The sequence below is a fragment of the Ptiloglossa arizonensis genome, chromosome 1, assembly GCF_051014685.1.
Source record: "Ptiloglossa arizonensis isolate GNS036 chromosome 1, iyPtiAriz1_principal, whole genome shotgun sequence".
In the NCBI taxonomy this organism is placed as follows: Eukaryota; Metazoa; Arthropoda; class Insecta; order Hymenoptera; family Colletidae; genus Ptiloglossa; species Ptiloglossa arizonensis.
Window position 1 is genome coordinate 22948292 of NC_135048.1, and position 27501 is coordinate 22975792.

The following is a 27501-nucleotide window of genomic DNA, read 5'->3' on the forward strand; positions in this document are numbered from 1 at the left end:
AACTTCTTCGAACAAATACCAGCAATTCCGCGTTAAATACCGCGGCGAATCATGGTTGTCAATTGTCCGCGAGCTTGCAGCATGTGTCGACGTTTCCAACAATTCGTGGAAAATTAAAATCTCCTAACTCGGGAAACTCGAACGATTCGCGAGAGATTAAACGTCACAATCTCCAAAGATTGTACTTACGAGAGGTATTACTATAGCGTTGAGAATTGTTCGCCTTAAAATACGTGGTGAAATATTACTTTGTGTTTCCATGCTTCATCGTTGGTAGTATTTCTTCTTTTTTTCTTCTATTTCCACAAAATTGATCGTTCGGAGATTTTTAATCTTTGTCAATCAATAGTCTTGAAGTACGTTGTTCGATATTGATACATTTGTATCGTTGTAGTATTTTTACTTTAAATAAAAAACCCAGATATAAAGACCATTGTATTTTTTTTTTTTTTGTTGCGACAAAATTGAAGACTTAAAAATTCTCCATCTTTTTAAATAAATGATAAGAACGTAATCGTGATGGGTGATGATTCTGTCGCTTGAATCCGGGGCAAAAATCGTCGCTTCGAAGCAAAAATCGTGATACAGTGAAATAATAATACCGATTCAATATTAATATCGGACGTTTAATGTCAATAATCGCTATATACTTGAAAGACATGTGCACTCTAAGATCGTAGACGTTCACAGAGTGCTTTTGTAAAAGGACACCTGGCACCGAACGTGCCGCAATTATTCACGCGTTAATTTCGACGGCCAGACCGACCTTGTGACCGCCTCTTGTCACGTTGACGCAGTCGACGTTGCAGGACAAAAACACCGTGACACTCTTGTCGAGTTTCTGCTGCAAGCTCATGCCCAGCTGAAGGTCGTTGTTAAATTTGCAACGGAAGGTTGAGTTCTCGTCGATTTTGTACTTCAACGCCGCACCAGCGACCCATCGTTGAGGATTACCATGCGGAGCCAGAATACTATCAATGGCGGCATCCCACATCGAGTTTACTTAAAAGCAATAAAAAAAAACTTTATTAATATCGAAGAGTCCCAGATATCGACCAATACAATTCTGTTTCTTCTTTTTTTTCTAACTTTTTAGTCGATACGAGCAATTTATTACTATCGAACGTTTTTATTTTACGATGTATAATTAGCTTCGAAGCATGGTAAATAAAATATATGGTAACCTATGTAAAGTGTTAATATACATTTTAATCTTAATAATTGGGAATTATTCGAAATTAAATATTTTCCCAAGATAAGATCTGCGAAAGTGAATTTTAAATGCATTCAGATCGAGAGAAAAGAATTGGACAAAATGTAATTCGGTTGACGATTAACAATTATGGTTACCATGTGATCCAGCCATGGTTTAATTACGATTACCGCGCAATTAATAACGAGTGACCCAATTAATGAAAACGAACGTAACCATTGGTCACTATTATCTTATTAATCGTTAATCACCTAACGATTATATTTTCGATTATGATTGAATCGATAATCTGATAATAAGAGTGACGATTACGATTATCGTGGTTAATTTTATTAATGCGATTATTAACACCGTGTGAAATCTAAATTTATTTAGAAATACCAAATGGAATTAAAAAATATTAACGATAAATGTATCAAATATTAACAATATTAACAACAAATCTTAACATATCCGAGTTTTCGTTTTCGAAAGAAAAATATATATGCAATTGTGCCTGTACAACGAACGGTTTAAAATTCGATAGAAATGTTAAGGTACGACAATTAAAACAAAACACTTGATGAAAAAAATGTATGGTATCTAAATTTATTTAGAAATACCAAATGGTATTAAAAAATATTAACGACAGATGTATAAAATATTAACATATTCGAGTAGATCTTAACATATTCGAGTTTTCGTTTTCGAAAGGAAAGTATACATCCAATTGTACCTGTACAACGAACGGTTTCATTTATCGTGAAAGTTGCTGATTAGAAGCCCGATTAGTTGCATAACGCGCGCATTGAACGAATTTAATTGAGTGTTCGTTTACGCCGCGGCAAACGCTACCGTAGGAGACTGTAATTGAAATCCTCCCATTGAAGATCGGTGCAATTATCCACCTCGATATTAACCCGCTCGTTGTAATTTAGAGACGAGAAACGTATATTCTACTTCGATTGTGGCGATGAAACGTAATCCGTGTCGCGTGTTTCCCACATTTTTCAGACGGAGAATAAACCCGATGCACGTACAACCGAACCTTTCGCAAGAGAGATAAATTCCGTTGCGAGGAATGCACCGGGAACGTTTCAACGGGAGCGCATGACATTGAATTGAAGAAATTTTTTCGAAGAACGGTCGTGGTTCTCGCGACAAAAGTTTTCGTCAGGGAGAAAGAATGTAATTTTTTACCAGGCAAGATACAACACACTCGTACGAGGATGTAAACAATGTTTAATCTTCGGTTATACTCGGAGCCAAGACAAAGTATTTGACGTTTTTCATAATGAGTACAAATTATACAGAAAGGGGAGAACTGAATTGTGAAAAACACGTTCCAAAGAGGGAACTGACGTTTCATGATAAAAGAAGTCAGGACAAAGGAAGGATGAATGTTTATTCCCCTCTTAGCGTAGAATAAGATATTACATACGGGACGAAGGGAATAAATTTTACTTTCGTTCTGATGTTTTTGTATATTGTAGAATGTAGCGCAGATTACGTCCAAAGATATTTACTTTTAGTAAACAAACTTCGATAAACTCATTAAAATTTCAAGTCCAAAAGATGCTGAAGGAAATGAAACGAACCAAAAACTACCTAATCTGGGTATACCTTGACAAATGATCGTCGAATGCAACAGTGACCATCCTGTATATACATTCAATCACATATATCGAAAACTATATTACAATATTTCCCAGAAACATTAACAAACTTAAAAATCACTATAAATACAACAAAAATTACATAATCTAATTACTTGTATCCTCTCGTTAAGAGCTAAGAAATAAATGAATAATTTACAATAAATAGATAATAACAAGAATTCATTCGAATGGTCTCATAAGATTCATTCTTCGATTAAGAACTAAACAAGTCGATTAAGAAACTACCCTTAACAAGTCTAACGGAATTTTATTAAAACGATCTGATTGATCCTTTCGTTAAATACTAAAACGTGCAATAAGAAATTGAAAAATTATCCTGCAGAATCTTCTTAAATTAATTCTTTCCCGAATGAAATTATCATTCCCTTCGATCGCGATTAGTTAATTCCTCGCGTCACTCGCTGCGCTCGCGTTTACTCTCGCTCCGATTCATACGTAATTGTATTTCCTGCTACACGGTGAACGAAAGATTGTAAAGTATGCTCAGATGCGCATAACCGTGGGGAATGTTTCGTTCCGTCGCTTACTCGCCCATCGAGCCGAGATTTGTAGATAAAATTAAGGACGGTGAATAATATTTCGATAATTTCGATACAAGTTTTCCGCTCGTTAACGCGAATATCGATTTCAGGGGTGAATAATAACGCAACGCGCGTGGAAATTATGCCCACGGTGAGTCCACCTACGCGTAATCATACCTAGGCTTTTATCGAATCGAAATTACGTTTCTCGTAATCGTGTTCGCGAAAAGATGGCCTGATTCGCGAATCGAACACGTCGCATGATCCGCGATCAGTATGCAACACTGCACGATTTTCGAATACGATTCGATTGCTCGACACCGAGCATTTCAAATGCAACGAATTCGCGACTACGCCAATGATAATCAGTCTGCGGTTTGCTAATAGTGCAGAAGATAATTATTGTAACGTTTCGTCCTTGATTCGTTGATTGAACGTATCGTTCAAGCTTTATCTAACGGACAATAAACAACGACGTGTGTTTCTGGTTCTAACGAGCAACGTTCCCTTTGATTCGTCGATCATATTGTACAATTATCGATTCCTTAGGTTCGCAATCTTTATTCGAGGAGTTCTTCACCGGGAAATTTATTTTCAAATCTACAGATTGTTGGCCAATATTTTTCTTAAAGTTACACTACCTTCTCCGTATTTGATACTTTATTAATTTGACAACAACGTGTGTTTCTAGTTCTAACGAGCAACGTTCCCTTCGATTCGTTGATCATATTGTACAATTATCGATTCCTTAGGTTCGCAATCTTTATTCGAGGAGTTCTCCACCGGGGAATTTATTTTCAAATTTACAGATTGTTGGCCAAAATTTTTTTTAAAGTTACACTACCTTCTCCGTATTTGATACTTTATTAATTTGACAACAACGTGTATTTCTAGTTCTAACGAGCAACGTTCCCTTCGATTCGTCGATCATATTGTACAATTATCGATTCCTTAGGTTCGCAATCTTTATTCGAGGAGTTCTCCACCGGGAATTTTTTTTCAAATCTACAGATTGTTGGCCAACATTTTTTTAAAGTTACACTACCTTCTCCGTATTTGATACTTTATTAATTTGACAACAACGTGTATTTCTAGTTCTAACGAGCAACGTTCCCTTCGATTCGTCGATCATATTGTACAATTATCGATTTCTTAGGTTCGCAATCTTTATTAGAAGAGTTCTCCACCGGGAATTTTTTTTCAAATCTACAGATTGTTGGCCAACATTTTTTTAAAGTTACACTACCTTCTCCGTATTTGATACTTTATTAATTTGACAACAACGTGTATTTCTAGTTCTAACGAGCAACGTTCCCTTCGATTCATCGATCATATTGTACAATTATCGATTCCTTAGGTTCGCAATCTTTATTCGAGGAGTTCTCCACCGGGAAATTTATTTTCAAATCTACAGATTGTTAACCAAAATTTTTTTTAAAGTTACACTACCTTCTCCGTATTTGATACTTTATTAATTTGACAACAACGTGTATTTCTAGTTCTAACGAGCAACGTTCCCTTCGATTCGTCGATCATATTGTACAATTATCGAATTCTTAAGTCCGCAATCTTTATTCGAGGAGTTCTCCACCGGGGAATTTATTTTCAAATCTACAGATTGTTAACCAAAATTTTTTTTAAAGTTACACTACCTTCTCCGTATTTGATACTTTATTAATTTGACAACAACGTGTATTTCTAGTTCTAACGAGCAACGTTCCCTTCGATTCATCGATCATATTGTACAATTATCGATTCCTTAGGTTCGCAATCTCGAATCGAGGAGTTCTCCACCGGGAATTTTTTTTCAAATCTACAGATTGTTGGCCAACATTTTTTTAAAGTTACACTACCTTCTCTGTATTTGATACTTCATTAATTTCACAACATCAACTTTATTAATTTGAAGTATAGCGCGCTAGTTACGTATTTAAATACGCAATAGACACGAAACGAAAGGATTGTTCGTTCGTTTATGGCAGATCTGCAGGAAATTTAACGATCGGCTTGGAAAACGATAGCAACAAATTGAGTCCCCTCGTCCCGTAACTTTTGTGTAAGAAGGAAGTTGGTGTTATTGTTTCTTCGCCGTGGGGACAGTATCGTAGTTTACACTCCAATGTTTATCGATCGAAACCAATAATCCTTCGTGAATAAACGCATCAACAGCGGATTATCAAGATTATCGATTCCAACATTGTGTTCCATTCGTTTTCTACCCTTTCGGAGAGCTTTCGAGAACTTGTTAATCAACTCGACCGTACGAAGTCGAGAATTGAGAGGAAGTTTCAAGATTTTCATTAACGTTTCAACAGTTTTAGATAGCATCGATGGAGTGGGATTATCGGGTAACGTGTGGTTTAAACTACCCGATGAATATTTTTCACCGTGCACGGTTTGTCGAGAGACTGTGAAAGAACATCGATGTGGACAAATAACGATAGCCGAAATAAACGAAAGTACAGAAGGAAGAAAGTGTATTAAAAAATTAGCACGAATAAATGAAATAATCCGTAATATGAAAAATATGAATATTAATACAAAAAACTAATTTTGGTCCTTTCCAATCAGTTTTACATCGTTATATAAATGAAGAAATGAAAGTATAAATTGAAGAAAGTACATTACAAAATTAGCATGAATAAATAATCTCTAATATAAAAAAATATGAATATTGATAGAGAAACTAATTTTGTGACTTTCCAATTATTTTTGCATCGTTGTATAATCAAAAAGAAATGTATTCGGTTGGATAATCGGTAGCATAGTGATTGTGCATCGTGACAAGTATCTTTATAAGATTCTTTCCTATTTTTTGATTTTGTTGAACCCAAAAAAAAACATTTTTTCCCCAGGTCTTTCATTCAAGAGTCTCGTACGAAGTGATTCGAAATTTTTCAAATAAGACAAAAATGTAAAATTATAACTAACGGTACAGATACGATGAGAGTGAAAAAAATTGGATAAAATGTGTGATATAAAATTATTCGAAATTTTGCAAATAAGAACAAAAATGTAAAATTATAACTAACGGTACAGATACGGTGAGAGTGAAAAAAATGGTTTAAAATGTGTGATATAAAATTATTCGAAATTTTACAAATAGGAACAAAAATGTAAAATTATAACTAACGGTACAAATAAGGTGAGAGTGAAAAAAATGGGATAAAATGTGTGATACGATCTATCTACGAACGACGTGTCAAGTAAAAAAGATTATTAACCTTTGTATTGGAGAGAAAGTCCGTACACGCTCGGTATCGAGATACATCGAAAGTGGAAATCGACATCGCGGTAGGTGAAGGCCATCTCGACGTTATTTTTCACAATTTTGTTTCCTTCTGAACTGTAGCCACCTTGATACCCGATGGTGAAGCCCTTGAAGGCAGTCACTACAGCCCCCAAAACGTCCACGTTCGAACTCATGTCACTGGCTGCGAATTAAAACAGATTTACTTCTTTTCGAATCATTGCAATCGGTTATGCATCACCAATAACGATTTCTTTTCGAATCATAACATTGAAAAATTTATTTTGAAAAAATTGAAAAATTTATTTTGAAAAAATTGAAAAATTTATTTTGAAAAAATTGAAAAATTTATTTTGAAAAAATTGAAAAATTTACTTTGAAAAAATTGAAAAATTTATTTTGAAAAAATTGAAAAATTTACTTTGAAAAAATTGAAAAATTTATTTGGAAAAAATTGAACAATTTATTTTGAAAAAATTGCAAAATTTATTTTGAAAAAATTGAAAAATTTATTTGGAAAAAATTGAAAAATTTATTTGGAAAAAATTGAAAAATTTATGATAGTAATTTATGAGTAATTTACACTTCGCTGAAAATTACGCCAAATTTATTTAACGAAGTATCTCGAGTTGCACAAAATGGCCAAATGAAATACGATTCTATATTCGAAAACATATCGAAAATGCAAAATTCATTTTTTATTAAAATTTGGTGTTGTCTATTCGGTTCGTCGCCGTAAAAATTGCACGATATTCGCAATTTTTGTTTTCAAAGAAAACTATCGACCACATCAGTTTCAAATTTTGTACGTACATTCACGTGTATTTCGACGAACCGTCTAAACCTTTTCAAAAGAGAAATCTCAAAATTATTTTCATCGAACGAGAGAAAAAAATCAAAGAACGTTTTAATACATGTATTAAACATCAGATGTTGTTATCGTGTGTATTGAAGTAAATTTGAAAGAAGCTAATTAATTTAATAAATGGATTTTTCACGGATATTTTGTTGATTTTCATCCCGACGATAAAAAGATGCATCGAGAAATTTCCAAACGGTCGATCCATTTGTTCGCGAGATATTAAATATAAAATCACGCGTAAAATCGTCTTTTGGATTCCGTCCTTCATTAAACGACCTATAAATAATCCGTGGATCTAATTAAGCGATTCTAAACGTCAACAGTGAATACAGTAGCCAAGAACGTTCTTAATAAGAGATATTCTTACGACGTAAAATATTCTCATTAATATTTCGCGAGACAGGCAAGCCGACTCTACCGACTTCAGAAACTCTTTTATTATTCGTTGTAGAAAGTTTCAAGGTTTAAGGGGAGTACTTGTCGCAGTACGTAAAATTTTCATTCTACGGATCCATCCACGATTATCAAGATGGTCCTTCATTTTTTAAATGTACAGTATGATCCACCGAAACCAGAATTTTCGAACAACATTTTTGATTTGGAACTTTGATTTTATGAGAAGAAAAACAAAACGGTGGACATCGAATAGTAACCCGATCTAACAAAGAAATGCGAAGAAAATTTTATTGCTACCCTTTCGATGAAAAATGTAACGGAAAAAATTGATACCGTAAACTTCGTTACTGCTATAAAAAAAAAATTTCGACCGAAGTATCAAAGTGAAATATCGAATGTGAAGTTCTCTCTTGGAGCTGGAACGACATCGATGAAAGAATTTTTAAAAAGCAATTGGAAATATACCTTTACGTGGATACTTTCCTCCGTAAAAAGTATTCTACGTAAACTATAAAAACGACTAACGATCGAAGAAAATATTCCATTTACCTCGAGTACCTCTACCGTTCGAATTATTATAAATTACGTTGGAACGATAAGTGTTATCTCGTGGAATTTAATATTTGTTAAAATGATCCACGATTCTAGGATTGAAACGTAAATAAATTCCTTCATTTATTATATCGTCAAGCTTAACCTTCAATTTGATAGGCTTCACCCTTATTTTTTTAACATTATTTCAGTTTTTTAAAGAAACTCATACTTTATGGCCGAAACCTTGATTTTAATAAAGAACCTTAATAACCTTAGTATCCTCAATACTCGAAAAAGCGAAAAAGGAATGTTTCTATTTTAATTGTAACATTAATCTAAAAATTTGCAATAATTTATACTATCGAGTCTTTGTCAAATCTTGCAATATAAAATATACTATACTACACCCCGATAATCTTATGTGAACTGCCCTGTGACTCGTGGTTCCAGTAAATCGACTTCTGTACCAATGTTTCTCCATTAACTTTCTCGAAAGCAGAATTCTGAAATTGGACGTTAAATTCAAAGTTAATTCTCACAAAAAGTTGAACCGAGCTAAGATATGCACATCCAGTGTAATCCAGTGTTTCAGTTCGAAACAACGATATATTCTAATTTCCACGAGTACGTTATGCTATCTGGGAAAGAATTACGTTCTGGAATGTCCAGTGTATTAAAACGTCCAAGTACATCGTATCATTCCCTGGGAGAGTGTATAAGGTTTTCTTCGCGAACGACAACTGTTTTGATAAAAAATCTGGTCAACGCTACATTTTGTACACGAAGCTTGACAAAGTGGCCGTTAATGCTAAACAGAGGCGTTTCTGGCTGATTTCCAAGTGTTTTATTCCAAACGTTTCGCGTGGCTCCGGTTTTTATTACACGGTTGAATCGTTCGTCTTTGAAGAACCATACGCGCAGTTTATCGCACGAAAAAGATTGCATTTATTAACATGACATTTCTCTCATTTAAATCTCACGTGGCGATGACGTCTTGCTCGTTCACGTTGTTTCGAATAAAAACAAAAAAAAAGAAAAAAAATAACCAAACCCCCAGTAACGAAATTTCTGTTCTTTAATTAACATACAGCAGGATGGTAATTTCACTTCAAAGGTGAATGCAAAATAAATAAACGTAAAGGTCTACGAAATGTATGCAATTTTAAAATGAAAATAATTTTATTTGAATTTCAGCCTGAAATTGTAAACGATTTTAAATGCATAACCAATTGCAATTTCACTGTATCCCTCTGCTAAAGGAATAATTCAATCGACAATTATAAAATTACCTTGCATACTGGTAATAAATATTCTGGAAATGTTTAATTAGAATTATTTTCAAAGTGCATGAAAAATTCAGTATTTTATCAAATATTCTTTCAACTTCTGGGTATTATAGCTGTACAGAATAATGTAGGTATATTTTTTAATATTATCATGAAATAATAACAATTTTCTGCGTATGGTTATTCGTTGTACCGTACAAAACAGTATTAATACTGATTGTATTATCCGTAACGTACTTAAAGTATTCGAATATTATTCTAAGAAGTTCGTGGGTCAAATGTAGACAAATATTTTAATTAATCGAATAAGTTTTAGGTACTTGTCTGGCTTGACCTTCTGGTTCCGGATTAAATATGACAAACAAGTCTATTTGAATGGTTTCTCACTAGGGTCATCTATATTTCGTTGGTGAACACCAAACGTTTCATTCGGGATCCGTCGTCCCTAATGTCAGTTTAAATCGAGTACTCGTGCGGTACAAACCACTCGTTACGTTGTCATTGTGATATCGTAATTAAAACACGAAATACACTGTAAACGATACAGTTTGAGTGACTTTCATTTAATATTTCATTGGTCTCCAGCGGCTGTCATGTTGTTAACGGTTAGTATCAAATACGTACAGTGTAATTGTTGCTTCAATGAGAGTAAATTGATTTGCACGCGAAGAAATCAAATTTGCGATCAAATTGACCGAATAAGGGTACAATACGGGCGATTATTAAAGCGTAAAAATATGTGAAACTGAAAACAAAATTTTGATTTTAATTTCGATAATTGAAATTGCTAGATTTTAATTGTTAGTATATTCTATGGTTTCGAGGAACAGTGAAGAACAGTAAGTTCAATATTATTGCTTCGAATAGAATTTAATAAAAATTATAGAAAATAAAATATTTCAGTAACGAAGTATTATAAATTGAATATATTGTTTAAAATAAAGAATCGTATAATCGAACGAAGCAACCGATATTTCGAAAGTAAACGAAGTGAACAAATTTAAATTTATCAAATATATAGGTTCGTAAAAAAAATTAATCGTTTATGTAACGTCACGACATAAAATCCAAAAATTTCTTAACATTTTTCGTTTGCGAAACGCATACTTCGGAAGGTTTAACAAACACTTCACACTTGTACACTTGTACACTTATGCAGCCTATTAAAAACTCTAACGAAAATTTAAGAAATTCGCAGATAAAAAATAGTAGCAAAAATTTGACGAACTTAAAAATAATCTATCAAAACAATTCGGTAAAGAAAAATACGTCAGAGTTAGAACGAGCCAAAAATTGAGCAAAGAATTAAACATTTTGTTCGTATTTATTTATCAATTGTTACCACTGGATTTTTATTTTGATTGAAAACCTCAAGGTCGCTTTAAAATGGATTTTTTTTAAACCCGTTAAATCTATTTTATCGATTCGGTTCATCGTTCGTTGCGAATTAAAATACGAAAATTTACAACCTTTCAATCGGACGATAAAAATTTCAATTTTCGAATCTCGAACAAAAAGAAATTCGTCTTGTTATCGATCGTACGTTCTACGCGTCATCGTCAAAATTATTTCAGCATTTTCTGAATAGCTCGTGCTAACATTCCCAGATTGTTTAAACATTGAGAAGAACTTACAGATGGAACAGAGAGCATTGAAGTTCTCTTTGTTGCAATTGGCGCCGATTCTGATAGCCTTGGCAGCAGTGCTCGGGTTGTATTTGAGTTCTGACACCAGTCCAGTATCTGGTATCGAGGTTCGATCGAGCAAATAACCAACGAGTACTGTTCCGTCCGTCGACCATTTTTGCAAGAATCTTCCATAATCCGACGTTTTGTATTTTACGTCCACTATGCCGATTAACTGCAATTTTAAAATCACCGGTGACAAATCTTTTAACGTAACGTAGCAACTTTATTGAAATCCAAAAATATCCTCAACATTTTCGGTTCGCGAAACCCATACTTCGGAAGGTCTAGAAAATATATGATTTTTTATTTCAAGAAAAAAACTTCTTTAAATTTTGAAAATTCGTATAAATTATACGAAAGCTCAAAATAGAACATGATACAACAAATCGGACACAGTTGAGCCATCAACATTAACAAACACGTTTAAAAGATATTCGGAAGGTATATGTACTGCACGAAACTGTAAAGAATACTTCTGAGTAATATTATCTATAGTAAGTTACGTTTACTATATAAGTTACGTTTCCACGATAGTAATGTTATTGATCATTGATTTACGCGATACAAAATCTCAATAGTGGAATGACCTTATTCGAAAAATAAAAATTGAAGAATCGTTTATCGTTGTAATAAATCGAGATACGACACAATCTAGATTCTGACGAGTTATTTATTCAAGAAATAGTAAATAAGAAATAAATAAACTTTTCGTTCACTTATTTTCCTACTTATTATTTTCGTGTTTAAATTGAAGATGACTCGAGAACGTGTTACACAAGTAACTCGTCCACGACCCAGTACGTGCCGTTTCTCTGCGTATTGAAAAATTCTGATCGCTACATCTGAATTCCATTCAGAAGCATTCTCTCCAGCTCTCCAGTATAGAGTGTATGCTATACCGTGCCGCTTGAGAGCCATACGACTGAGTTCGTGCAACCCCTTCTCCTTCACGCTTTTAGTTATCGCCAGACTGAAACGCTAGATAGCGTTGCTACAATGGCGTGTCGTAAATGCACAGAATGTATTTAATGCACCAGAGTATGCAGAATTTTTGCATACACTGAATACCCTCCACGTTTCGCCGTATTGCGCAGACTTTGTTCCGGGTGTTTTAATATATTCCGCGTTAAATACGCGCGATACGTTTATCTACAAATCGTTTAATTGAAACGCGCAAACCGAATCGGTCGCACGAGTTCGTTCTTCCTCGAATCGTAATAATACGTGTTTCATAAATAATTCAATTCGTTTCTTGCGTCGTTGATCCATTGTAAAAGTTACATATCGAGGCACTGATTCGTTTCGCAACAATTTATGCGATTACCGCGTGTGGTTAATCGCGTTGAGGTTAAACGTTCCGAGAAGTTTTAGGACCTGCGCCATTGTACTTTTGCAGTAACGCCATCTAGCGTTTCAATCGCGCAATTGAACCCATAGCTCTCTCACGGGACACCAATCGTTGTCGTCGAGTGTACAAAATATTAACAGTTTAACAGTTGACGAACACCAACGTCAATTTTGAGAAAAATCCTGTTTCCACGAAAACGTGTTTATTCGATCGTTTATTCGATATTCTCGGTTAACACTTTTTGCCTACCTATAAACAGGCGCCCTTACTTTCATTGCATCACGGTCCAAAGATAAGTCGGTGTTCATTTCGATAGTCTCATCGATCTTTTTGCTGGTCAATTTGATGAGACTTTTGCCATAATGGTAGCCCGTCTTGAATATGTCCCTCGCGCTTTTCCCGAGGTCCGAAAAACTCGGCACACTCATGATGTGTTATTTCGAGAAAGGTCGACGATGAATCACACACCACTGGGCAATCGAATTAACTGCAATGGATAACCATTCTTATTCCCCTAGCGAAGAAACAATTGGGGGGGATCGCTTTTATTAAATTAATCAGCTACCGAGCACGAAGCGAGTGGCGCAAAAAAAATTGTTAAATAATTGATAAAGATCGAATGAGAAAGAAACGCTTCACTTCGTGGATAAATCTTCGTTCAAGTTTTCTGAGTTGTAAAAATTTCGATTCATAAATATGTTTTATTACATAAAGCGAGTGTTCGTATTTAAATGTATTATTAGTGACTTTAAACGTTATTTTCTATGTCATCGATACTGTCTCTCGAATTGTCACACTGGTTCAAAGACGAAAACGCAAACGAGTTAGAAACAACGAAAGCTTGTGAAATGCAGTTAACGGTTATGTGGATAATTGCGTAATAACCCGAGGGATAAACATTGCAACAACTTGAGAGACAATATTGTAACGTCTAACGTTTAGAGAGTAACCCAAGAAACTTCTCCGAGCTTAGAGATCACTGTAGTTATCATAAATGCTGTGTTGAAAGCCTTATTGTATAAAGGCGATATTGTAACATGAACCAGACAGTAAACAAGGCATTATCTCGGAACTTTAAGCTTGATCAAAACATCAAGGCTTTGAAAGCCGCCTTTGCGAAAGGGGAGCGTTCGTTACAATCTTATTAAGTTGCTACAACGTAACATACTTCGTCTAATAAACTATGTACATGTTAAGGCTTTATTTTCACAAAGTACTTACCGTCGAGTTTAGTGCGTACAGCTAGATACAATAAATAAAACTAAACTACTAAAAGAAACTAAGATACTAAAAAGAAAAACTTTGAAATAATGCACGCCATTCTTTTTTTCCAAAATTGTGGACCATTATTACCATTGTACCTGAATGGAGGTTTGGATTGGGAAAATTCAATTCGAGGAAAGAAGAAAAAGTGGTCTTCGGGGCAATAAACAGATATTAATTTATTAGAATCGAAACGTCAATGCTTCGATCGAGAATTCAATTTTATAAAATGGCGGAAGAAGGACGCGATTAATAGAGCTCCGACAAGAAGCATTTCCTGTGTCCGTGAGTCTCGGTTTTATTTTCAAACCAACAGAGAACTGTCGATAGAGCACTCCTCGATAGTTTGACCAGTTATTTCAGAAACATCTATACTCTTCCCGACGTCAATACGTAAAGAGAACTTTAAGTTAAACACAATTGAAATAAATTATTTAAATGGCGCTCGAGCTACTTCGAGAGACAATTAAGAGCGATTTAATCTTTCCCTTTGGAGGAGTACTCCGTAAGAAATTTTATTAACTCGCTAACGACTGTAAATGTAGATGCTTAAAAAGTCTCGGACAGGAGACAGAGATGTAAACTCGAGATACCAGCACGTGCCGTTTTAGCACCCTAAAGAGCGATGGTCGAAGGTGGCCATTTTTGGTATTCGTTGAGGAAGAACAATTTTCACGTAACATGCATCTCTATACATCCTAAATACACTATAGCGAATACAATTCACCTAAATAATACGATTCTTCCTATCCTTTGCGCGATGATTTACTTACGAAATAATCATTTGAAATATTATAGAAAAATTGTATCTAAAAATAAACTGATCTTGCTTACCCAGTATAATTAAATAAATATCAATCTATATCGTAAAAGTAACTCGTCGATACTATTCGAGCAATCTTGGCCCTGAAACAATTATTTTCAACCAGTGTACGCACAGGTACATTCTTGGAAAGAAATTATTGGAAAAATAACAATTTCACAATTTCTTCGTATTTTCAGACTCTCCGTAGACCCTTCGACCAATTTTCCGAATACTCGTCTCGCAAACAATCGCACGAAGAAAATAAGAATAAAATACATTCGTTAGTTACGTCATACTCGACACGGTTGAACCTCGATCGCGTTTGTCGTAACTTTTTCCGTCACGTGTCGATTAAATAACGATTTCCCGATTCCATGAAAAGCACAGATGCGCGTTATTTAAAAGTTTTTCTTCTCCGACGAGTACCGAGAACGGCCAATAACGAATATTGTCCTTGACAACCTATCCTCTAACCTTTCTAAATTACATCCACCCTTCCAACGTTATCCATAGTATCATTTCGACAGGAAACGCCCTACTCTTCTGTACCTTCTTCCCCTTTCTCTGTACATAATTTGAAACCGCCCCCACAACCGACAGTTCGCTAAAATATCTCCTCCCTGTAATTCCCTCCGACCTAAGCAACACTACGCTTTTTCCACATTTAAAAATCAAATGGCCTTGTCACGTGGCAAATACGAAACCATCTTCTATCACGAATGAGAATTACGATGCTTTGTAAATCAACGGTTAAAGGGGCAGGACAGAATTGGGTAGAAATTTTTTTCAAATTTTAATTATTCTGGGAAATATAAACAAAAAACTTTAAGATATTTCGTCCAAATTAGACTTCTCAAATATAAATAACTGCCACTTTGACAATGTTCGTCAAATCAAATTATTCGAATGTCAATCCCTAGAGAATAGTTACCGTGTCGAAAAATGACACTGTTCAACAAGATTTTTACCTTCCAATAACCAGTGGGTGGTCCTTGTAGAGACACACTTTCGAAATAAGAATCCGGAAGCCGAATTCTTGTATGACTCCCAGTTTTCGAAAAACATGAACTTTTGTAAAAATTCTAGAATTTTCGACAATAATGACGTATCGAATGAAAAGTGACAACGTTAGAAAGTTCTAATTAATCTCCAAAGACACAGGAGAGTTTCTCGAATATAGTGGCAAAGGGGATAGAAGCAAAGCAGGTAAAGAAAGAAAGATACTCGAATTACTCGCAGCGAATTTATTTCATGTAAGTTTCATACATTCTTACACGTTGCAAAACTTTTCAACATCGAAACATAATATTCTAAATTCACAGCCATTAGCTCGGTACTACCCACGACGAAGAATTATCGTTCGTCGCGAGTAACACCGATTACCAGGTCTCACCACGTGGAGGTTGCTGCGAGCGAAGACCCGGAGGGAGATAGACGGAATCAAAGTTCCATCGATCTCTCTCGGTGTGCGATAGAAAGAAAGTTACCAAACGGAAGAGACGGAAGGAATCAGTGTCCCTTCGATCTCCTCGTTTAGTTTTGCCGAGCAATTACATTCGTGGAAAAAACGAAGCAAAATTGGGAAAGACGCGACGCGTACCGTGTAGTTGGTCCTACTAGGTCGATCCCGTTTCCCCTTGTTGGGCCCGATTGTCGAGGGAAATGCGAGACGCCTCCACTCCTCCTCAGAGGAAGAGTGCCCCGTTTCTCTCAACTCCGTGTCAGTACACGCAGACCGTGGACCCGACGGTTGAAGATTTACGAAGAGAGGGTCTTATTCTGGAGGCTTCCACAGGGACCGGCATGGATACCTGCCCCTGTGTTCACTTCATGTTCACCCGAGAAGTGGACGCACCAGAAGAGACGACGATCGACCGTTCGGACCAACCACACGGTCGGTCACTTGCTTATGCAACGAGCAGAGGTGGCCGGATTGTGAAACGAGGAAGCGAGAAAAAATAAGCTAAAGATTGGATAATTGCTTGGCAGCTGACAGATATTTGTACACGGGGCCTTAAAGCTAACTTAGTCCGACCTTAAAATTAACGATCCTGCGAAGGATGCGACGAAGTAGTCCTCTTCGTTCTTCGTTTTCGATATTCTTAGCTAAGGTAGCTAAATTAAATTTATAAAGTATATTAAACAAGTCAAGACACGGTCAAAGATTAATACCGAATATGTGGGTTAATGGTTAAATACATTTATGCAGTAACAGAGAAAATAACGAAGTAATGACAAACAATAAACATGGAAAAACAAGTATAAATTAATTCTAATTAAATCTAATAGTAAGTACAGACATGTTGGAACAAATAAAATAAATGTCGCAAACAAAAAATAATTAAAATAAAAAAAAAAACAAAAATTAGAGACTGGGCAACAGTGTTCAGAAGTGGTCAGCAGTGGTTAGCAGTGGTTAGCAGTGGTTAGCAGTGATCAGTAGTGGTCAGCAGTGGTCAGCACAGGGTCATCTGGCCTCCATGATAGTTCGCGAAGGGTCCATGTGCACTAGAGAGAAAGTTCCGTCCACCTCGGAGACTCCCGCTGGAATGAAATTATCGGCGGGACTATATACACCGCCAGGAAGGTGACTTAGCGTTACTTCGACTGTCTTTGTTCGATCTAACTGAATATTTCGAACAAATTGATGTTTTAACATATTATCGATGCTAAGACATTGTCAATAATTGTTTAAAGTATGGTCCTATGAAAGTTGTTAATAATTATGATAAACACGCTTCAAGATATTGTTTCAGTGAATGTTTGTTCATCTGCACAATTGTTGTTAACATTTACGCATGTCCCGAGTATTAATCTTACAATACGCATCTTATTTAAACGTTATTAATAATTAATTTGCCAATAGAAATTAATTCCGATATTCGGTTATCGAACAAAGACAGTCGAAGTAACGCTAAGTCACCTTCCTGGCGGTGTATACAGTCCCGTCGGTTGGCAATAATTTCATTTCAGCGGAAGCCTCGGAGATGGACGGAGCTTTCTCTCTGAGACACCTCCACCCTTCGCGGACTACCATAGAGGCCAGATGACCCTGTGCTGACCACTACTGACCACTGCTGACCACTGCTGACCAGTCTCTAATATTTTTCTTTTCTTGTATTTAAATATTTTTTGGTTGCTCCATTTATTTTATTTGTTCCAACATGTCTGTATTTACTATTCGATGTTAATTTATACTTGTTTTTCCATGTTTATTTTTCGTCACTGCTTCGTTATTTTCTCTGTTACTGCATGAATGTATTTTACCATTAACCTACATATCCTGGTGTTAATCTTAGACCGTGTCTTGACTTGTTTAATATACTTTATAAATTTAATTTGGCTACCTTAGCTAGGAATATCGAAAACGAAGAACGAAGAGGACTGCTTCGTCGCATCCTTCGCAGGATCGTTAATTTTAAGATCGGACTAAGTTAGTTTTAAGGCCCCGTGTACAAATATCTGTCAGCTGCCGAGCAATTATCCAATCTTTAGTTTATTTTTGCTCGCTTCCTCGTTCCACAATCCGGCCACATCTTCTCGTTGCATAAGCAAGTGACCGGCCGTGTAGTTGGTCCGAACGGTCGATCGCTGTCTCTCCCGGTGCGTCCGCTTCTCGGGTGAACATGAAGTGAACACAGGGGCAGGTATCCATGCCGGTCCCTGCGGAAGCCTTCAGAATAAGACCCTCTCTTCGTAAAGCTTCAACAGTCGGGTCCACGGTCTGCGTGCGCTGACACGGAGTTGAGAGAAATGGGGCACTCCTCCTCTGAGGAGGAGTGGAGGCGTCTCGCATTTCCCTCGACAATCGGGCCCAACGAGGGAACACGGGATCGACCTAGTAGGACCAACTACACGGTTCGCGTTGCGTCTTTCCCAATTTTGCCCCATTTTTCCACGAATGTAATTGCTCGGCAAAACTAAACGAGGAGATCGAAGGGACACTGATTCCTTCCGTCTCTTCCGTTTGGTAACTTTCTTTCTATCGCACACCGAGAGAGATCGATGGAACTTTGATTCCGTCTATCTCCCTCCGGGTCTTCGCTCGCAGCAACCTCCACGTGGTGAGACCTGGTAATCGGTGTTACTCGCGACGAACGATAATTCTTCGTCGTGGGTAGTACCGAGCTAATGGCTGTGAATTTAGAATATTATGTTTCGATGTTGAAAAGTTTTGCAACGTGTAAGAATGTATGAAACTTACATGAAATAAATTCGCTGCGAGTAATTCGAGTATCTTTCTTTCTTTACCTGCTTTGCTTCTATCCCCTTTGCCACTATATTCGAGAAACTCTCCTGTGTCTTTGGAGACCAATTAGAACTTTCTAACGTTTTCACTTTTCATTCGATACGTCATTATTGTTGAAAATTCTACATATTTTACAAAATCTCATGTTTTTCGAAAACTGGGAGTCATACAAGAATTCAACTTCCGGATATTTGTTTCGAAAGTGTGTCTCTACAAGGACCACCCACTGGTTATTGGAAAGCAGAAAAAAAGTTTCAATTTGTTGAACAATGTAATCATGAAAACGATGATATCACAAACGCAAACAAGAAACATTTTGTAAGAAATTACCGCTACTTTTTACAGTTCATTCTGTTTTAAATTAAATGGAAAGAACTCATACCAACCGAATATTTACTTTCGCTTTAGTATTGAATAAATCATACTATAAGTACGTATTACTTTTTAACTCGTCGCACCGTCCTGTCCCCTTAAATCACCGATGCATAATTAATTCAAAAGCACGAGGCGTGGAACAACACGTTGCACGAGCGAAACAATAGGGATGGTTGTGAGCATTTATCGACGATAGCGCGACGGTACATGGTTAACTCCTTGTCTACGATCGGCATCTATAGTCGACTGGTCGTTAAACGCCTATGGGCGTTCAAAACATACGTATACTCGATACACGAGAAGATTTTCCGCACACAGCGTACGTTTTGCGTCAAAATCGTCCATGGTCAAAGGGTTAAGGGACAATCACCAGATGGAAACGTCTATGTAATTGGACTCGCCGATGATTAACGGGACAATCCTCCCAATGGTGTGCAACATCGCCGTCCCTAATCCTCGTTGATGCGAAGGATCGCTTGTCGAGATCTCGGGAAGCACCCTAGCTACTGGGACTCGGTTTTATCAGTTTTGACAGGAATCAGCCGATAACACCATCACTGACGTTTCTCGTAGTAAATAGGCCGCGAGCAATATCACGAGCCTCATCGTGGAAGGCGACGGTTGTTCGCTACGGTGGTCTTTAAGTTTGTTTTATCCATAGTGAACCTCGAGAAACGATTTTGTTCGTGGTAGTGAATATTCGAGTGAATACAAATATCGGATAATTAACGAACGATCGTACGTGGTCTATTTATTAACAGGATTACAAATGATATTTTCTAGGTTGTGTTTAAATATAATGGTTGATATATCGGTAAAACTGTAACAAATGACACGAAGAGTGTAAAAATATTTTATATATTTTATAATTAATTTATTAATTGAGAACGCAGCTCGTTGGTAAAACGTGTCCAATGAATTTACTTACGAGTAATTTGAACAGAGATTAGGAATAAATATAGTATGTACTAATTTTGGAACTATTCTAGTAACTTATTGTTACATTAATGAATTTTGATAATTGTGCATAAATAATACTTATCGTTATGAAATATCTTTTTATTTAAAATATGTATACTTATAATTGGGGATTAGATATTTACAAATGATGTAATGATAAATGATATTTACAACGCTAATAACAACCATTGTATATCATTAAAACGAACTAATATTTAAAAATATTGATAATAATAATAATATATATTATCTTCCCAAATTTAATGAACCTTTACAATGTCAATTAAATTAAATACACAGTCACTCAACATTTTTACCAAGAGAGAATAACTACTTACTGTGTCTAATTAAACAATCTAATAATTGCAGTACCGAAATCGATTATCCAATTGTCTATTAATAGCACCCCGAATACCCATTATCTACGCTCTGGACTACCTGCGCAATATATTTCCCAACTGATAAATTGCTTCGCAGATTGCAGATAGTAAATTTAAATCGTAACCGAAAAAGTACTGCAATGCTTTGAACAATCGATAAATAACGGTAAACTGCCTGAAAAAAAATCTCCTACCTCTGAAATGGAGAATATTTCTCAAATCTGAAAGCAATATTTCCTGAAACGTACTTCAATTATTAATAAATTCTACCAAAACTCGTGTTTCCTAGAGAGACAAAAATTTATCGAAACGATGAATAATTATATCTCTCAGACTAGACGTTCAAACAAAACATTTTCTTCGTCTGTATATTTTTTTAAATTCCAAGTGTTAAAAATACGTTTTCAAATGATTGGCTGGAAATTCGAAAAATTTACAAGGTTCAGGTATATCGAGGGGTAAACGCGTACAAGTAAAAACTCGTGTTTCCTAAAGAGACAAAAATTTATCAAAACAATGAATGATTATGTCTTCCAGACTGAACGTTCAAAGAAATCATTTTCTTCGTCTCTATATTCTTTTCAAATTCCAAGTGTTAAAAATACGTTTTCAAATGATTGGCTGGAAATTCGAAAAATTTACGAGGTTCAGGTATATCGAGGGGTTAACATGTACAAGTAAAAACTCGTGTTTCCTAAAGAGACAAAAATTTATCGAAACGATAAATAATTATGTCCTCCAGATTGAACGTTCAAAGAAATCATTTTCTTCGTTCGTATATTCTTTTCAAATACCAAGTGTTAAAAATACGTTTTCAAATGATTGGCTGGAAATTCGACAAATTTACGAGGTTCAGGTATATCGAGGGGTTAACATGTACAAGTAAAAACCGATCGATATGGGGTACGGTGGCCTGATTTGTGGGCTGCGTAACCGGAGATATTTCATTGAATCCTCCCCGTTGATACATCGAAAAAGAGCGAAAAGTTTGTTACTTAGTCGGCGAACCTACATCGGTGGTACATCGTCAGCCCGAATACTGTTGGAAGTTCCACGAAGCCAGTCGTAACAAAAGCAAAAGGTTCTCTCTCTCTCTTTCTCTCTCTCTCGACCGTGTGAAAAGAAGCAGATTCTCAACCTCGGCGAAAAAGAGTCAGCTTACAAAGGGAACGGAAAGATTACACAGAGATCCGTCAGGTTTGATCCTTCGGGACGTCGAGAAAGGACGAGTTTATCCACGGATCGAATCGAGCTGGTCTAACAACGTCGACGTCGAGCAGATTTTACGTCTCGAGTACAGAAAATGATCTTGAACGCGACATCGGTGAATCCGACGCGATAAAGAACGAACGAGACCATCGCGCTAATTCGTTTCCATTGTAAAACGTTTCTCGACTGATTTTCCCTGATAGAAACGTATATAGAATAACCAATTTAATTTTCATTCGTTTTCCACGCCATTCCTACGATACGCGTGCAAGAAGATGGCCTCTGAACGAATTTAATAGGATCCACCGTAACTCCGAACGTAATCTCATCGCGCGCGTATTATTGGTCTTTTTAATGCAAAATTGTACGAGCTTGACAAATTATTTTTCAAATAATACAAGCGCTATAAATAGATACGAATTTATAAGAATTAACGTTAAAATTGTACTACCAAAGATATTGTAATACAGAGAAAATTATAATTAATTAAAAATAATTTCTATGGATGTAATTACAGAAATGTAAGTTATGGATCGCAAACAGGTGTGAACTATTAACTAATTAATACTTTTATCGTAACGAGTAATTAAGCTGTGATATTTTTCCTAATTATATAGAAAAGAATGACATTTTTTTGTTTACACACAAATACGAGCGTAAATCATAAATTTATTACGCAAGATAGTCCAGTGATAAAGGATAAAAAAATACATTTTATACTACGAATAAAAAAACCCTAATGCGCGTTTCAAGCAATTAGGGTAAAACGTGAGACGTCAGTTCGCGACAATGCGAACGTAATTCGCATAATGGGTACGTCGATGCACCGGGATTCACTTTGACCCTAATCTCTGTTCGTAAGTCTGCCTCGCAGATTACTCGTACTTTATTAGGTCGCGCGACGTTTTAAACATTGATTCAATTGAGGACAAGAAATGCGTCGATGGAAGAACTATAGTTTTCATAAGGTCTTGAAAAAGCAACCATAACACGGTAACGAGCGTAAATCTGTGCATTGTTAAATATCAGTGGACAATAAAAATCCTCTTCTAAAGATTATGTATAAATTACATCGAAGTGATTCAACTTTTTTCCGTACGAAACATAAATATTTATGAATTGTTTAATAATTTTTAATACCAATACGCTTGAAGAATGCGTAAGGAAATATATAACGTGCACAAAACTGATTCGATTCTTTGCACAGAAAATATCCTAAATGAATTTCAAATATTGGTAAATATTTTAAAAAAACATTACTCGGTTTTAAAACAACAAAAGGAAATCTAGATAGATCTACGCGTTGTTATTCACTGCGAAACAAAATTCTAAAAATCGAGATGTTTCTCTTCAAAGCAGAGCCATCCACCAGCAATACAATTTTAAACGAAAAAATATTACGTTTCATCGATCGTTAAATCGATACCCGTAGGTGTATGAATAATAATGTTACATATTATACTCGTTCGTGTGTAAAAATTCATTGAGGATTTTCCTGATGAAAAGTACAGCCTACGCGTTTTATCCTCAGTTTGTCAATATTACGTATTGAGTAGTTTGCAATTGTATTATAATAACATGAATACGTCCCTGAAAAAATATGCAATATAGATTCGTGTATTAAACTATGGCATACGTCTATTGCAAAACGAAGTACTAAATGAGCCGAGAGAACAAGACATTGAAACTATAGAAACAGTATGAATTAATGAAATAAATAATATAAATTAATTTATTCTTAATAACTTGTAAAACCGATTTTACTTTCTTGTATGTAAATCGATCTTTTTAACAGCGATTTGTACAATTAACGACTCGTACTTCGTGATGATTCACTCCACTCTTTTGGAGTGCATTGCATCGATTGATGAAAATGTTCAAATTGTCTCCCATTTGCATACGCTGCTCTTTACAATTCGCCCCAATAATTTTCTATTGCATTTAAACCTGAACATTTAAATTACAGAAGATTTCGTGCATCTCTATTCAACTCGTAGCACATCGTACGATATTTTTATTCTTTATTCACCGACAATATGATCAGAACAACAACTAAACAACTCTAAATTTTAGCTAAAGTTGTAGCCGAGCAACTCTAATCAGTCGTAAAAGTATTCTGTTTAATTATTAATTCGTTACGTCAAAAGAAACGTTAATATATTTTACTGCCTGTATTTAGATATATTTTTGTGTACAATGTATGATGCTTAAAGCAATAGTTGATCTGGAAAAAATTCATATTTCGTAACAATGTCACATTATGGAATGTTTCCCTTCCGTGTGATAGTTTTTAGAAATTTTTACTATTAATAACTCCGGCAAAGTACATCCACGAAGTTCACTTACGGAATTATCGTCCCCTTAATAAACGAAGGTCAGCAAAATACCACAAGCATGGTATAATGAAAAGTCATTAACCTATGAAGTTGATGCATTTCGTGCAAACATTTGTGAGTAAAAGTAGACGCAGAAAACGCATTATTAATTACCTTTTCCACCGTCATGTTTGCACGAATGTTTAAATAATTAGCAGGGGAGTGAAATGAAGTGAGGAATAACTACGTATAACCTTGAAGTTACGTAATAAATTGTTAAATCGGTTCAATGAAATCCAATTATAATTCTTTTCATAAGCCTGATCAACTGCGTATCAGCTACTGGAAAAAGTAATTTCACAAAACGTTTTTCTGGCACTGCTTTAGTGTACGTTGTTTGATATTTATTTTTTTCAAATGATAACACAAAGAATGTATTTGAAGTTGTGAAATTCAAAGGTACGAACATACAGTCGAATGTTTACACAAACATGTGTAACGAAAAAAGTGAGACAGTTAATGGACTTAGTCCAGCCGTAGGAGTAAATCGAAGCAACGATAAACTTTGATATAAAATCATGAACGAAATACGAATCAAAAGGGCATTTAATTTTTATCAATACTGCTCTTCTAATTAAATTATTGTAAAAAGGATGAAAGCTTCGGATAACAAAAAAACGATTGTTACCCTTTGACGTATTTATTACAAAGGAAATTTTTATCGCAAATAAACTGAAAATGTTTGAAAGCTTTTATACAGTTATGTGAAAAGCTCCCAGGTCCTTCATATTCCATGGACCGTGTTATTTTAGATTTTATTCCTTTCCGCGACTTTTTTACCGACGAAAGAATTATAAGCAACGTGTTTCTCGAGCGTCTGTAACGGATTCGAAAATACTAACTGCACCGAAATATAATACTTGAGAACAAACTTTGAGATGTTAATGAAATTTCGTACATAGAAGATTAAAAAATATTTTTTCTTTTTTTTTTCATTTTATAGCGAAACAGTTATTTTCAGATGTATTCCAGACATCGAGCTTTATCGAATGAATTTTTTTTAATATAATTTACAGTAATTCCCCGCTTTCCGGTTACAAAAACTGCACCTTCAATTCGCTTAAAAGCCCAGTGGATAGCAATTGCATTGATCGTTGCTAAATTTATTGTTAAACTCTGATAACTCTGTCTCGGATTCATTTTCATCGAGAAAACCTCGCCAATTTATTAATAATATTCTCACAAATATATAACGAAAAATATTAGGTTGTTCGATAAGTTTTGTCGTTCGAAACTTATTAAACAACATAGTACTAAGTTTCTCGATAAGTTTTATCGAACTATAAAACTTATTGAACAATATAATATTAAGTTTCTCGATAAGTTTTATCGAACTACAAAACTTATTGAACAATATAATACTAAGTTTCTCGATAAGTTTTATCGAACTACAAAACCTATTGAACAACTTATTACAATATACATTTTCACATTAGTGATTAGCCTATGTAATGCGAGACTAGCTCGCTGTTGCTCCGTCTCTCTCACTCTCATTCGCGTATCACGACCTTCGATCGAGATAAAAATCGCTACCCCGCTTTCGAGTGAACTGACACGCCTACTTTGTCACTTGAAAACGGGGAACACCGTGATTTACAATTTCTGCTCTGTACAACGCACCAAACTGTATCGATTGGAAGTTATCTTCCATTTTTGACAAACAGATCGAACGTTGCCTGTGCAAAAACGACAGAATACTCCTCCGGAATCTGATAGGTTATCTTCGAGGGGAACTGCATCGATTAACCATTTGAATTTTTTTTTTTTTTTTGTTGCAGCCAATGCTCGCTGAAACAAAACGCGGCGGCACCAGCGGGGCCGAGGAGGGTGAAACCGAGGATGGGATGGAATATTACAGGCTGAGATCGTTTTCTATAACAGCAAACGGGGTTTACAACCTCGGCGATTCATTGAAGAGTCGTCGTAGCAGAAGCATCAACAGTGTAACATCCTCCGGCACTAGCTGCAGCAGTACTAAAGAGGCCAGGTTGCGCAGGTAAGAAAATAAACCATTAATCAACGGTTTGAGACGCGTTCCAAATAACTTGGAGAACAATTAACCGTTCCGCTGTTCAATAATACGATGAAAATAATTTTTAATAAAACTAGTACGATCTGAATTCACTCTTCTACGATCCGAATTACCTGAATAAGAAATGTTATTAAGACACTTTTTACAGTAACTTTTTCATGTTTATTTGAAAAGTTCTTGTAACGTGAAACGGTGTAAATACACGATGAAAAAATATATAGAACAATGAATATAGAAAGATGTAAAAGTCGAGGTGTAATTAAAGTGCTGTTACGGAAACTTCAATTTTCTTATTTAATTTTTAACACGTTCTCCGTGTACGGTAAATTTTTGAACGCGGTGTACACGATTCAACGTCGCAGGATTGATATTAATATTTGTTTAATTAACGAGGAGATTACTCCGTTTATTGAACATATTTGAATTAAATAACTGAAATCATTTTGTAGATTTCTTTGTCCTTCGCTCGAATGTAATTTTTGCTTTGGAGTTTATTTTTCATTTTAACGATAAAGATGACCTTTCGTTCCTATATCAAAAACTATGTTCAATGAGAAAGTTTATAAATGTTGTTTAAAACTAAAAGGTAGAAATTGACCAACATCTGGTATAAAAATATAAAATTACGTTTCGATACATGCGGTTACACGCATTTGTGTAACCTTGCTTAAACCATAGTTTAATATAAAAATGGTATTCGTTGTATCGTTTTGTATTTTTCGCAAAATAAATACAGAGAAGAAAATAACGGAACTAGTTTAACAAGGCGTAGAAAAAAGAATATAATAGAAGACGGAAACCTTAATGATACAACCTTGTGCGGCCGTATCTCTTGAATAAATAAACGCGGGAATTTCAAATTGGATGTAACTGTGCTCTCGTATTTGTACTTGTGTGCGTTTTCTGAACATTCACAAATGCTTTGTGTGTGTTTAACATACTTTCCGAGCACCCTGTGCAAAGATACAGAAACGTTACAAATCCTTACATCGTCTAAACGAAAAGAAATTATTACCTAAAATTGACAACAAATCGAAGATATAAAATACGATCGCATAGAATCGAACCAACTGAAACGAGATCAACGAAAAATCGAA

The 27501-nt window shown here is 35.4% G+C and overlaps 2 protein-coding genes across 3 annotated transcripts in view; one reads left to right on the top strand and one right to left on the bottom strand.

Annotated features, from left to right (window-relative positions):
* The window catches only part of LOC143148148 (uncharacterized), a 62759-nt gene that overhangs the window by 12441 nt on the left and 22817 nt on the right, over positions 1–27501 (top strand). For both annotated transcript variants that reach the window (XM_076314112.1, XM_076314121.1), the window contains one exon: positions 26151–26368. In XM_076314112.1, coding sequence (XP_076170227.1) covers positions 26151–26368 — 218 coding nt within the window. The remainder of the gene's footprint in view (positions 1–26150; positions 26369–27501) is intronic.
* Positions 737–13184, bottom strand: LOC143153921 (non-selective voltage-gated ion channel VDAC2-like). Its single transcript, XM_076325564.1, has 5 exons — positions 13006–13184; positions 12249–12378; positions 11355–11580; positions 6617–6826; positions 737–1002 (listed from the first exon to the last, which is right to left on the bottom strand). The coding sequence occupies exons 1-5, from the start codon at positions 13182–13184 to the stop codon at positions 737–739; spliced, it is 1011 nt and encodes a 336-aa protein (XP_076181679.1).